At 40.6% G+C, this 14,574-nt stretch overlaps 1 protein-coding gene across 2 annotated transcripts; it reads right to left on the bottom strand.

The window, feature by feature from the left end:
- Positions 1-1,230: 1,230 nt before the first annotated feature.
- LOC115178446 (zinc finger protein OZF-like) lies at positions 1,231-6,276 on the bottom strand. 2 transcript variants are annotated; one of them, XM_029739629.1, is made up of 4 exons: positions 5,642-6,276; positions 4,886-5,142; positions 4,379-4,538; positions 1,231-2,499 (listed from the first exon to the last, which is right to left on the bottom strand). In XM_029739629.1, exons 1-4 carry the CDS (start codon positions 6,024-6,026, stop codon positions 1,691-1,693), a joined length of 1,611 nt encoding a protein of 536 aa, XP_029595489.1. In that variant the 5' UTR covers positions 6,027-6,276; the 3' UTR covers positions 1,231-1,690. The 2 variants fall into 2 exon arrangements, with proteins under 2 accessions (XP_029595489.1, XP_029595490.1); XM_029739630.1 differs by having other exon boundaries at positions 5,072-5,142.
- Between the last annotated feature and the right edge of the window lie 8,298 nt (positions 6,277-14,574).

The raw sequence follows: 14,574 nt of genomic DNA, 5'->3' as shown, positions 1-14,574 counted from the left end.
GGCATCTTTATTTTATTACATTGTTACTTGTCATTAATGTGATCTTTGGTGTGCTTATCAATGCACAAGCACCTTTTCCACCACTCCTATCGATAAAATAGTTATTTATTCATACTAAAGTTTTACTGTGTGTGAAAGCATGTAATGTGATCAGTAATTTAAAATGTAAAAAATTAACACAAAAATTAGATTTATTAAATATTTATATCAGTCTTCCTCAAATTAAATGGGACAAGGACGCAATCTTTTCGAGAGGGAGGAAAACCGATTTTCATTGGTCCTCAACTCGCAGCTCAGACATTTGATTCAGCATAAGTGGAGTTAGTCCAGAGGTAGCCTGCCCCAGACCAGGTAAGTTCTGAAGGATTCCTTACAATAGAAATCTACCTGGTTTAAAGGTGAGCCACATTCGTGTGGCTTGTTATCTCGAGTTGAACTCAGAGTTAACCACTAAGTTACCTCGCTAACTCCTCAAACCTAATTCATAGTATAGGTTTCAGGAGTAAAAACTCCAATATAATTGCATGTTTTACAGAATAATAAGAATTATTTTTTTAATCGATTGAGATATAGCTTATATGAAGTCTAGCTACTTCTGAAGCACATGCTGTGCCCTAGAAACTAGTTTATTAGAAATACAAAAAATATTGAGACAAATAAGCAATTTGTGTAATATTAGGTTTAAACATGATGTAAAAGCACTATTTTCCTATTGAGATGCATGGAACATTGTACACGGTCTCTTTAAGAACGTTTGTGACGACCACATGCAAGAGAAATCATTCACTGCTATGATCTCCTGAAGAAGTTATCCCGTTTCCAATCTTTCTGTGCCCCCAAATGTTTGAATGTACTAATACAGTTAACAGGTTGTTATCTACCTGGCTAGCAAGATGAGGAAACAAACATGACTAAACAACATGTAAAAGAAAATGGTTAACAGCCCGCAAGTAGTTTTAGAACAGCAAGCGACATGGTTTATGAATGGAAAATGCGCCCCCCAATACGTGACAGGAAGGAAAAAAATCCTGTTTGGTTTAGAAATGAGCAGTTTTCGCTGTAGTAATGGTGCAAGCATGACGCTAATGAATCTGTACTCAGTAAACAACAGTACAGCGAAGCCTTATCATTACAAAAAGTATTTATCTGGGTGATATTTTTTTCTAGGCGCACTGGTGCTCCCGTATTAAAATTCCAGGTCTCACAGGAAAATATTATGGATAAATACTGTTGGAATAGAATTGTACATTTATTTATTTTTCACATACATATACAATGCAAACACAAGAGGAAATATATCACATTTAAATAGCACTTGATTAACACACAGAGAATATACACAAAGCCAGAGTTCAAAAAAATAATAATTTAATTAAAAAGCATTACAACTGACATACTCTATATTGAAACAGATATACTCAATTCATGTTAAAAAACATTGAGTTCACTTTGTACAATTTTATTTCATGTGGCATACACAAATAAACAGTCAGTCAAAAATATGAGACAAGTGTTGGAGCACTGTATGTGTTAACTCATTAATTAACTGATGTATTTATGTTAAATATCTCTTTCCACACTGGGAGCAGTGGTAAGGCATTTCCCCTGTGTCTGTTACCTCGTGGTCTTTCAGGTTCCCTAACTGGATAAATATCTTTCCAAGATATATTTCTCTGCAATGTGGATTCTTTCAAGGCTTCTCTGCGGAGTGTGTCAGCTCATGTTTTTTCAGGTATCTTGACTGTGTGAAACTCTTTCCACACTGGGAACAGGGGTGAGGCTTCTCTTTTATGTGCGTCCACTCATGTGTTTTCAGGCCCCATAACTGGATAAAACTCTTTCCACACAGGGAGCAGTGGAAATGCTTCTCTCCTTTGTGTAATATCTTATGTTTTGTCAGGCCCCCTAACTGAGTAAAACTCTTTCCACACAGGGAGCAGTGGAAGGGCTTTTCTCCTGTGTGAATTCTCTCGTGTGTTTTCAGGTGCCCCAACCGGGTAAAACTCTTTCCACAATGTGAGCAGTGGAAGGGCTTTTCTCCTCTATGCATGCTCTCATGTCCTTTCAGGCTCCCTAAATGGGTAAAACGCTTTCCACAAAGTGAACAGTTGAAGGGCTTTTCTCCTGTGTGCATTCTCTCATGTTCTTTCAGGCTCCCTAATTGGGTAAAACTCTTTCCACAATCGGAGCAGCAGAAAGGCTTCTCTCCTCTGTGCCTTCTCTCATCCATTTGCAGGTGCCATAACCGGGTAAAACTCTTTCCACACTGGGAGCAGTGGAAAGGCTTTTCTCCTGTGTGTATCATCTCATGTCTTTTCAGGCTAAATAACCTGGTAAAACTCTTTCCACACTGGGAGCAGTGGTAAGTCTCCTCTCCTGCGTGTATTCCTTCATGCCTTTTCAAGGACCCTAACCGGGTAAAACTCTTTCCACACTGGGAGCAGTGGTGTTGTCTTCCTGGTTTGGACATCTCTGGCCCCTCTGAGTCTGGTCTTTCACCTGCCAAAGAAAAATAGAATGTGTATTTAAAAGAGAGACCTGAATGAAACCTCCATATGATACAACTGTCTTCCTATAAGGTTGAATCCTAATCACATCCCTCAATAACCTGTGGCCAGTTTTCAAACAATTCATAATTTTAAAAAAGTCTTATAGCAGAGCACTATAATCATAGATATTGAGGACTACTGTATTTAAATCAATGTCATAAGCTGCATTTGATCCACTGGTAATACTGTTTTGTTGGTGACCCACTCTTTGATGGTAAACACATCTTACATTGTAGCTTTAAAGGGACACTGCGAGATTCTGGCAACGTGTTAGCGCAATGGCTGGAAGTCTACAGGTATGCTAGCGGATGCTAGTTAGCATTGGCTAGTGAAACTGCCTCTAACTTTCTTCATACTGCACGGCAGAGACATACAAATTATATCCACGAGTTCATCTGACGCTGGGTATGTACAGTGCCTTCAGAGAGTATTCATACACCTTGACTTATTCCACATTTTGTTGTGTTACAGCCTGAATACAAAATTGATTAAATAAAACATTCTAATTCATCTACACACGATACCCCATAATGCCCCACAATACCCCATAATGACAAAGTGAAAACATGTTTTTTGACATTTTTGCATATTGATTGATAATGAAATACAGAAATATCTCATTTACATAATTTTTCCTACCCCTGAGTCATTACATGAATCACCTTTGGCAGCGATTACAGCTATGAGTCTTTCAGGGTCCGTCTGTCAAGTTGGTTGGTGATCATTGCTAGACAGCCATTTTAAAGTCTTACCACAGATTTTCAATCCGATTTAAGTCAAAACTGTAACTAGGCCACTCAGGAAGATACAATGTCGTCTTGGTAAGCAACTCCAGAGTATATTTTCTGAATGCATGAAAGTTGACATGAAACTAGAAAATGTGCCATAAACAATTCCCACCATGTATGCCCACTGAGGAGAGCCAAACAAAAAGACAAGCCCCCACCAACTTAAGATAGGGAGTAAACAGAAAGCAGATCTATACGAAACAGGGAAGACACCGGATAAAAGGCTTGGTTTCAGAACTTAAACAGGGAGAGCCAACAAAAGTCATTACTCTCTCAACATCTCTCATGCCAACTGATGAACAGGCCAGCAGGTCTTAAGTATCACCTGGACCAGCACAGGCCAGCAGGTCTTAAGTATCACCTGGACCAGCACAGGCCAGCAGGTCTTAAGTATCACCTGGACCAGCACAGGCCAGCAGGTCTTAAGTATCACCTGTACCAGCACAGGCCAGCAGGTCTTAAGTATCACCTGGACCAGCACAGGCCAGCAGGTCTTAAGTATCACCTGGACCAGCACAGGCCAGCAGGTCTTAAGTATCACCTGTACCAGCACAGGCCAGCAGGTCTTAAGTATCACCTGGACCAGCACAGGCCAGCAGGTCTTAAGTATCACCTGGACCAGCACAGGCCAGCAGGTCTTAAGTATCACCTGGACCATCACGGGTGAAACACCTTCTGACTAATGAGATGACAAGCCAGTACGGGTGAAACGCCTTCTGACTAATGAGATGACAAGCCAGTACGGGTGAAACACCTTCTGACTAATGAGATGACAAGCCAGTACGGGTGAAACACCTTCTGACTAATGAGATGACAAGCCAGCACGGGTGAAATGCCTTCTGACTAACGAGATGACAAGCCAGCACGGGTGAAATGCCTTCTGACTAACGAGATGCCACCAATCAGTGCACAATTACTTTTGCAAAAATAAGTTTGTGAGTGGTTTCAAAACTAATGAGCTGCTATACAACAGTGAATACACTGACCACAGAACTGTAACAGAAGCAGATTGTAGTCTAATCCACACACCACTGTTCTTACTTGAATCTGAATCTCCCTCTTCTTTTCCTCTCACAGTCCCACTCAGACCCGGTGTTTTCCTGCAGTCGACCAGCCGCACAGACACCCTCTTCAGACCCCACAGTAAGGCAGCAGTGGGAGAGGCACGACCTGGGGACCCTGGGAGAGGGAAAGACATGTCCTGGAACCCACAAAAATAAACAATCAATTTAGGGTGGGAAACACTCTCCTACCTTGATTCCTCTCCTTCTCTGGACTATAAATGCATTGAAGGAGAAAGTCCATGAGGAACCTCAGATCAGAAACTCTCCTACCTTGATTCCTTGGTTCCTCATTCTCTGGACCTCCTGCTATAAATGCATTAGAGGAGAAAGTCCAATCAGAATCACCTGTATTTGCCAAAAAACATTCACATATCAGTATTTCAATATATCAATATTCTCCTCCAATGCATTAATAGGAGGAGGTCGAGGAACCAAGGAAGGACTGTTGAGAACCAGAAACACTTTGTGACTGGGATGTACTCACACCACACCCCCTCTGCTCTGGGGTGTGGCTCTCTGGAGCCGACTCCGCTTTCAGCCTGTTGCTAGGAAACCAATCCTTGTCTTTCACGTCCCATTCTTTGTTGCAGTGAATAGAATCGTCATCACCACCAAACTGTCTGGGATTCACGGGTACCACATTAGATACCACAGTAGATACGTCCTGTACCTTTCTGATGTCCTCCTTCACTGTAGAGCCCTGGGAGGGACAGAAAACTGCATATTGCCTCGTTTTTGGATCTGTAAAGGGAAGAGTTTGACTACCGGTAAAAACAAAGGGTGTAGCTTGCTCTCTACCATCATGATTTCAGACATATCACTCATCCTAGGATCTTCCCTCTGAGAGCAATAGACAAGCGAACTCTAAATACAAACTAAAGGAAAATAAGTAAATAAGCTTTTAAAAAAGTACTATTTTTTTATGAGGTCATTAGAATAAGCCCAATAATAACAACAACAACAAAAAACAAAAACATGTCTTAATACGCTGTGATCAAAATAAAAAAATAATAAAAATAGGTTTGTTTTTGAAAGCTTATTGAAGACTGCACCCCAGACATGTATGTGGGGTGTATTGAATGTTATAATGGCAGGATGAAATTGGAGTTGATGCTTTAAGTCAATGTTTTCTACTGGTTATGCTCTTTTCAGTCTACCGACACATGTATATATATTTTTTTACAATTTAAAACCAACAACTGCATAGTTGTCCCCCTGTTTTTTTTAAGACAATACTCACCAGTGTTAATCGGATCTTCTGTCTCCTCCTCTTCTTTCACCCCAAAAGGTTCTTCTTTCAATGTTATGGACTCCTCCTTCCCTCCAAAAGGCTCTTCTTTCAATGTGATAGAGGAAGCCATCTCCTTTTTTATTCTGAAAGCTTCTACCTCTTCCACTGTGACAGCCTGTATTCCCTCTTCCTCTTTCACAACAAACGGTATTTCCCCTCCTTTCAACGTGATAGCCTCCTCTTCCTCCTTTTTCATTCGACAAGCTTCTTCCATTCCTATCACTGTAATATCCTCCTCCTCTTCTTCTTTTACGACAATGTTCATCCCCAGAGCTGCTTTCTCCGTCCAGCAGACCTCTTCACTAGCAGGAGGAGAGTAGCTTTGTGAGCTCATTGTCAGGGATGTTAGCTAGCTAGCTTTCATTAGCGACTAGCCTAGTGCTAGGCTCGGTAACACATTTGCAAATTTAGCAAGCAAATCACGTTTAATTGAACTAGTAGATATGTTAACAGAACGGTGTTTAAATCACTGATATTCGTGTAGCTACACAAACATGGTGTACAGAGCTTCAATGTTTCTATTTCATGTTGGTTAGAAAGCTACGGAGGTGGTTGAGTGGTTTTGTTGAAGAAGCGTCCAAAGCAGTCGGTCGTCACTAGTTACCACAACCACAAAGTCATAAACCCCAAACATTTCTACAATTTATCTTCTTAAAATTTGATTTCAACCTTAACCCTAACCACATTGCTAACCTTATGCCGAAATCTAAATTAACACCAAAAATCAAATGTTTGATTTCATTAATTTTTCGATAGAGCCATTACATTGTGGCTGTGGTAACTAGTGGAAACCCGTGTGTCCACTACATTGTACGTCACGCGAGAAGCATCACCTGAAAAACTCACTTCGCCATCTGCTGACTGGAGTGGGTAACGCAAATTATAAAAAAAAATCACTACATCGTTTTTTTCTGGCAAACATTATCATTACAAATAACTCCAAATATGGAAATGTGTCTTCCTCTTTTTGAATCTGTTGGACTGTATATGTTGAGGGTTTCCTTCATGTGTTCATCTCCCAGTAATCGAAAGGTTGCAAGTTCAAGTCCCTGAGCTGACAAGGTACAAATCTGTTGTTCTGCCCCTGAACAAGGCAGTTAACCCACTGTTCCTAGGCCGTCATTGAAAATAAGAATTTGTTCTTAACTGACTTGCCTAGTTAAATAAAGATTTTTTAAAAAGGACACAGATGACAGACAGGTAGGATCCAGTTGAGGTGGTTTAATGCTGATTCACACAGAGCAGGAACAGCACAGTGATGGGCTAAGGTGGTTTAATGCTGATTCACACAGAGCAGGAACAGCACAGTGATGGGCTAAGGTGGTTTAATGCTGATTCCTACAGAGCAGGAACAGCACAGTGATGGGCTAAGGTAGTTTAATGCTGATTCACATGGAACAGCACAGTGATGGGCTAAGGTGGTTTAATGCTGATTCACAGAGAGCATGAACAGCACAGTGATGGGCTAAGGTGGTTTAATGCTGATTCACACAGAGCAGGACCAGCACAGTGCTGTACTAATGGCTTGTGTGTGGTTCTGAAAGTAAAATGGTGGTTCTGTGTGTGGTTCTGAAAGTAATACTGCATAACAACGTGGCTGTGACTTCACTAGTTTGGACAATACAGCCTGACAACGTGGCTGTGACTTCACTAGTTTGGACAATACAGCATAACAACGTGGCTGTGACTTCACTAATGAAAGATTAACGAGATGCTGCCACACAGCAGTAGAAGCAGCAGTCATCTTCACCCAACTGAATAAACGTCAAGGGTTTTTCTTTATTTTTTATATTGTAGAATAATAGTGAAGACATCAAAACTATGAGATAACACATATGGAATCATAAAGTAACCAAAAAAGTATCATCATAGCGCTTGATGGTTTTTGCAACTACACTTGAAACTTTCAAAGTTCTTGACATTTCCCAGATTGACTGACCTTTATGTCTTAAAGTAATGATGGACTGTCATTTCTCTTTGCTAATTTGAGCTGTTCTTGCCATAATATGGACTTAGTCTTTTACCAAATAGGGCTATCTTCTGTATACCACCCCTACCTTGTCACAACACAACTGATTGGCTCAAATGCATTAAGAAGGAAAGAAATTCCACAAATTAACTTTTAACAATGCACACCTGTTATTTGAAATGCATTCCAGGTGACTAGCTCATGAAGCTGGTTGAGAGAATGCCAAAAGTGTGCAAAGCTGTCAATCAAGGCAAAGGATGGCTACTTTGAAGAATCTCAAATATATTTTGATTTGTTGAACACTTCTTTGGTTACTACATGATTCCATGTGTGTTATTTCATAGTTTTGAAGTCTTCACTATTATTCTACAATGTAGAAAAAATTAAAATTAAAATAAAGAAAAACCCTGGAATGACTGGTACTGTACATATTAAAATATTTGGGGGATTGGAAATGATGCAGACAATTACAGTGATGGAAGCTTCAATCTATCTGCAATATTAAAGCTGATCTACCACCCCCCCAAAAAAATTATGAAAAAATAAACATAAATCATCAGTGGGTCACCAACTTAAATGTAAGCAATGGAGCCAATGCATCACACGTAAATATCACTTGATTATCAGAGGGGTGTATTATGACATCAGATAGAACTACTCAGACATTCCAAATATCACTTGATTATCAGAGGGATGTATTATTACATTTTACATTTACATTTAAGTCATTTAGCAGACGCTCTTATCCAGAGCGACTTACAAATTGGTGCATTCACCTTATGATATCCAGTGGAACAACCACTTTACAATAGTGCATCTAAATCTTTTAAGGGGGGGGGGGGTTAGAAGGATTACTTTATCCTATCCCAGGTATTCCTTAAAGAGGTGGGGTTTCAGGTGTCTCCGGAAGGTGGTGATTGACTCCGCTGTCCTGGCGTCGTGAGGGAGCTTGTTCCACCATTGGGGTGCCAGAGCAGCGAACAGTTTTGACTGGGCTGAGCGGGAACCGTGCTTCCTCAGAGGTAGGGGGGCCAGCAGGCCAGAGGTGGATGAACGCAGTGCCCTTGTTTGGGTGTAGGGCCTGATCAGAGCCTGAAGGTATGACTAGGTATGGTTAGGGTTAGGGTTAGGGTTAGGGGTTAGGGTTAGGGGTTAGGGTTAGGGTTAGGGTTATGACATCATATAGAACTACTCAGACATTCCAAATATCACTTGATTATCAGAGGGGTGTATTATGACATCAGATAGAACTACTCAGACATTCCATATCAGGCTTCATCCATATCATGAAGGTGGATATTGATCCAACACCTGCTGCTAATTCAAACCAGCCCACTGGGCACAGACGTCAGTCGAACATCTAGTTTCTATTTACATTTGTTTGAGTTGTCAACTAAAGTGAATTCAACATGAAAACAACAAAAACCGTCACCCATCATAGGATTTTGTTTGCAAAGTAGATGAAAAAAAGATCTTATGTTGATGGCTTTTTGGAAATTCAGTTCTCCACATTGAGCTAACGTCATCACATGGATTTTTGTTGTTGTTGTTGAAATGTGGAAACAACGTTTATTTAACCAGTTTTTGCCCAGTGGGAGGCTTGTAAATACCCCAGGGAAGTCTAATGATGAACTCTTCATTGAGACAATGATGTTTGCTGCTTGCCTATGGAATAAACAAAAAACATTCTCAATCAAAAATGTAAGAGGCGCACACAATGCATGTTTTGTCAGATTCTCACGACTTGCTCATGAGCTTTCAGGTTTCCTATCAAGGCAAAACTCTTTCCACACTGGGAGCAGTAATGAAGCTCATGTCCTATGTGTGTCCTCTCATGTGTTTTCATGTTCTCTAACTGGGTAAAACTCTATCCACACTAGGAGCAGTGGTAAGGCTTCTATGCTGTGTGTCTCCTCTCATGTCTGTTCAGGGCCCCTAACCGGTTAAAACTATTTCCACACTGAGAGCAGTGATGAGGTTTCACCCCTGTGTGTGTCCTCTCATGACTTTTCAGGTTAGATAACCTGGTAAAACTCTTTCCACACTGCGAGCAGTGGTACGGCTTTTCTCCGGTATGTATTCTCTCATGTTCTTTTTGGGATTCTAACCGGGTAAAACTCTTTCCACACTGAGAGCAGTGGTAAGGCTCCTCTCCTGTGTGTGTCCTCTCATTTCTTTTCAGGCTCCCCAACGGTTAAAACTCTTTCCACACTGGGAGCAGTGGTATGGCTTCTCTCCTGTGTGTGTCATCTCATGTATATTCAGGCTACTTAAATGGTTAAAACTCATTCCACACTGGGAGCAGTGGAGTCTTCTTGGTGGTTTGGACGTTTCTGGCTTTGGTTTCTCCGAATCTGGTCTTTTGTCCTGCCAAAGAAAATTGTATTTATTTAAAGAGAGACCTCAACAAAAACTCCACATGGTACAACTTTCTTGCTATGAGGTTGAATCCTAATCAGTTCCCTCAATAACCTGAGGCTAGTTTCAAACATTTCATCATTAAAAAAAAAAGATTTAAAAAACAAGTGATGTTGTAGAGCTCCAACTCTAATCTTGCTGTTTTTAGGCTGAGCAGAGCTCTATAACAATAGATAATGAGGACTACAGTATTTCAATCAATGACATTGGCTGCATTTGATACATTGTTAATAATGTTTTGGTGGCCCACTGATGGTAAACATCTTACAGTGTGGCTTTAAAACATCAAGACTACAGTGCCCAAATTCAGGCACTAGATTTCATGGTAATTAGTGATATGTTTACATGACTTATTTTATTAATTTCCCATGAATTAATTTTACATTAATACTTATGTAAATGTATCAGTACTTTTATTTTGTATACATTTGCAACAATGTCTAAATACCTGTTTTTGCGGTCATTATGGGGTATTGTGTGTAGATTGCTGAGGGGGAAAAAATGATTAAATCCATTTTAGAATAAGGCTGTAACGTAACAAAATGTGGAAAAAGTGAAGGGGTTTGAATACTTTCCGAAGCCACAGTATAGGTGCTCTACAGTAGGGTTGGGCAATATGGCTAAAATATCATATCACTGTATTTTTTAGAATTTTTGACGTATGACGGTATTTTATGTTTTTGAATAATACAAATTCTAAATGTTCTTTATGATTAGTATTGTGACCCTGGGGTGACAACACATACATTCTAAATGTTCTTTATGAGTAGTGTGTGACCCTGGGGTGACAACACATACATTCTAAATGTTCTTTATGAGTAGTGTGTGACCCTGGGGTGACAACACATGCATTCTACATGTTCTTTATGAGTAGTGTGTGACCCTGGGGTGACAACACATACATTCTAAATGTTCTTTATGAGTAGTGCGTGACCCTGGGGTGATAACACATACATTCTACATTCTAAATGTTCTTTATGAGTAGTATTGTGACCCTGGGGTGACAACACATACATTCTACATTCTAAATGTTCTTTATGAGTAGTATTGTGACCCTGGGGTGACAACACATACATTCTACATTCTAAATGTTCTTTATGAGTAGTATTGTGACCCTGGGGTGACAACACATACATTCTAAATGTTCTTTATGATTAGTATTGTGACCCTGGGGTGACAACACATACATTCTAAATGGTCTTTATGAGTAGTGTGTGACCCTGAGGTGACAACACATACATTTTAAATGTTCTTTATGATTAGGATTGTGACCCTGGGGTGACAACACATACATTCTAAATGTTCTTTATGATTAGTGTGTGACCCTGGGGTGACAACACATACATTCTAAATGTTCTTTATGAGTAGTGTGTGACCCTGAGGTGACAACACATACATTCTAAATGTTCTTTATGAGTGGTGTGTGACCCTGGGGTGACAACACATACATTCTAAGTGATTTCAAATGGGTCTTTATCCATTCTGATAGTTTTATACTGTTCAATTAGAACATCAATTTCTGCATTTCCTACACTCATTTGAGATCATGCCATGTAGGGCTGCACATTGCTGGCAAACAATCTAGGACTTATTTTTAACTAAATGTTGCAATTGCGATTTAACTTGCTATTTAGATCAAAACACTTGGGTGAACTGTTGGAATTATGGAAATAGAATGATTATATTTAGAATACAATAGTGGGCAATACAGTGATGGTAAAATAATGATTATTCCAATTCTGCACTTTGAATACAATTCTGTTTGTCATGACAATGAATGAACATGCCAGGGAGGAGCTTTTGTGACAGGGTAGGAACCTAAGTGTTGGTCAGTGTTTTCTAGGGGACCCTATAATCTACATTAAATGTTTTCTCTTAGCTACTTCATGTAGCTAACATATTAATCGTTGCCTATTCTTCTTTGATTTAGAAGCTACTGTTGCACAAACATGATGATTTAGGTCTACACCGTCACTGGTATCAAGCTGTATAGCTAGCTACGTTTACTCTGACTCAGTACATTCATTAGCTAGCTGGCTAACTAGCGAATAGCAGCTAACACGATTTACTGACTACTTGCCAAGACAAGACAAACTAGCTGTTTGCAGATGTAACACAAAGTAATAGTGTAATTATAGAACGCTAGTGGATTTGTATTAAGAAGCAAAGTGGAAACAGCATCGTTGTCATCAATGTTGTTGCATGTGCTGCATTGACCAGGCAGACTGAACTCAAGCGTCTCGTGGTCGAGGAACAACAAATGTGCTACTTGAGTGACGGGGGTGGGGCTAGGTCTGTGTGGAAAGTGGCATGGAGAGAGAGATTTTTGTAGATGACTCAAGTAGCGGAAGTAAATTATAGAAATGGACGCTTCTACTCAGCCACAAGAGCTTTAGTGAGGTCGGCCACTGATGTTGGGCGATTAGGCCTGCCTTTGCAGTAGGGGTTGAGAGCAGGGCTCTGTGCAGGCCAGTCAAGTTCTTCCACACTGATTTTGACAAACCATTTCTGTATGGACCTCGCTTTGTGCATAGGGAATTGTCATGCTGAAACCAGAAAGGGCTGTTGCCACAAAACTGAAATCACAAAATCATCTAGAATGTCATTGTATGCTGTAGCGTTAAGATTTCCCTTCCCTGGAACTAAGGGGCCCAGCCCGAACCATGAAAAACAGCCCCAGACCATTATTCCTCCTCCACCTAACTTTACAGTTGGCATTATGCCTTCGAGCAGGTAGCATTCTCCTGGTATCCGCCAAACCAAGATTTTCCCATCGTACTCCCAGATGGTGAAGCGTGATTCATCACTCCAGAGAATGAGTCTCCACCGCTCTGGAGTCCAAAGGAGGCGAGCTTTCCACCAATCCAGCCGACGCTTGGCATTGCGCATAGTGATCTTAGGCTTGGCTGCGGCTGCTCGACCATGGAAACCCATTTCACAAAGCTCCCAGACAAACAGTTATTGTGCTGACGTTGCTTCTAGAGGCAGTTTGGAACTCAGTAGTGAGTGTTGCAACCGAGGACAGAGTATTTTTACGCGTTATGCACTTCAGCACTGTTGTTGCTCCTAGATGTTTCCACTTCACAATAACAGCACTTACAGTCGACATTTTACGAACTGAAAGGTGACATCCTATGACGTTGAAAGTCACTGAACTCTTCAGTAAGGCCATTCTACTGCCATTGTTTGTCTATGGAGATTGCATAGCTGTGTACTCGATTTTATAAAACTGTCAGCAACGAGTGTGGCTGAAATAGCCGAATCCACAAATTTGAAGGGGCGTCCACATACTTTTGTTGAGAGAGGACTAATGACTTTTAAAGGGCATTTAAAGGGCTAGACCCAACCCTTTCAGGTTGATGAGGTGAAAAAATCCAAATCCACTAATTTGAAGGGGCGTCCACATACTTTTGTATATCTACTGTACTTGTAGGTTGCTTACTTTGTATAACTAATGTGTAATATAAAAATATATACAGTTGAAGTCGGAAGTTTACATACACTTATGTTGGAGTCATTAAAACTTGTTTTTCAACCACTCCACACATTTCTTGTTAACAAACTATAGTTTTGGCAAGTCAGTTAGGACATCTACTTTGTGCATGACACAAGTAATTTTTCAAACAATTGTTTACAGAGAGATTACTTCACTTATAATTCACTGTATCACAATTCCAGTGGGTCAGAAGTTTACATACACTAAGTTGACTGTGCCTTTAAAGAGCTCGGAAAATTCCAGAAAATGATGTCATGGCTTTAGAAGCTTCTGAAAGGCTAATTGACAACATTTGAGTCAATTGGAGGTGTACCTGTGAATGTATTTGAGGCCTACCTTCAAACTCAGTGCCTATTTGCTTGACATCATGGGAAAATCAAAGGAAATCAGCCAAGATCTCAGAAAAATTATTGTAGACCTCCACAAGTCTGGTTCATCCTTGGGAGCAATTTCCAAACGACTGAAGGTACCACGTTCATCTGTACAAATAATAGTACGCAAGTATAAACACCATGGGACCATGCAGCCGTCATACTGCTCAGGAAGGAGACACATTCTGTCTCCTAGAGATGAACGCACTTTGGTGCGAAAAGTGCAAATCAATCCCAGAACAACAGCAAAGGACCTTGTGAAGATGCTGGAGGAAACAGGTACAAAAGTATCTATATCCACAGTAACACGAGTCCCCTATATCGACATAACCTAAAAGGCCGCTCAGCAAGGAAGAAGCCACTGCTCCAAAACCACCATAAAAAAGCCAGACTACGGTTTGCAACTGCACATGGGGACAAAGACCGTGCTTTTTGGAGAAATGTCCTCTGGTCTGATGAAACAAAAATATAACTGTTTGGCCATAATGACCATTGTTATGTTTGGAGGAAAAAGGGGGAGGCTTGCAAGCCGAAGAACACCATCCCAACCATGAAGCACGGGGGTGGCAGAATCATGTCGTGGGGGTGCTTTGCTGCTGGAGGGACTGGTGCACTTCACAAAATAGAT

This window comes from Salmo trutta, chromosome 38 (assembly GCF_901001165.1).
Source record: "Salmo trutta chromosome 38, fSalTru1.1, whole genome shotgun sequence".
Lineage (NCBI taxonomy): Eukaryota > Metazoa > Chordata > Actinopteri > Salmoniformes > Salmonidae > Salmo > Salmo trutta.
Note: the sequence above shows the minus strand (reverse complement) of the source record. Positions and strands in the feature narration are given on the sequence as shown.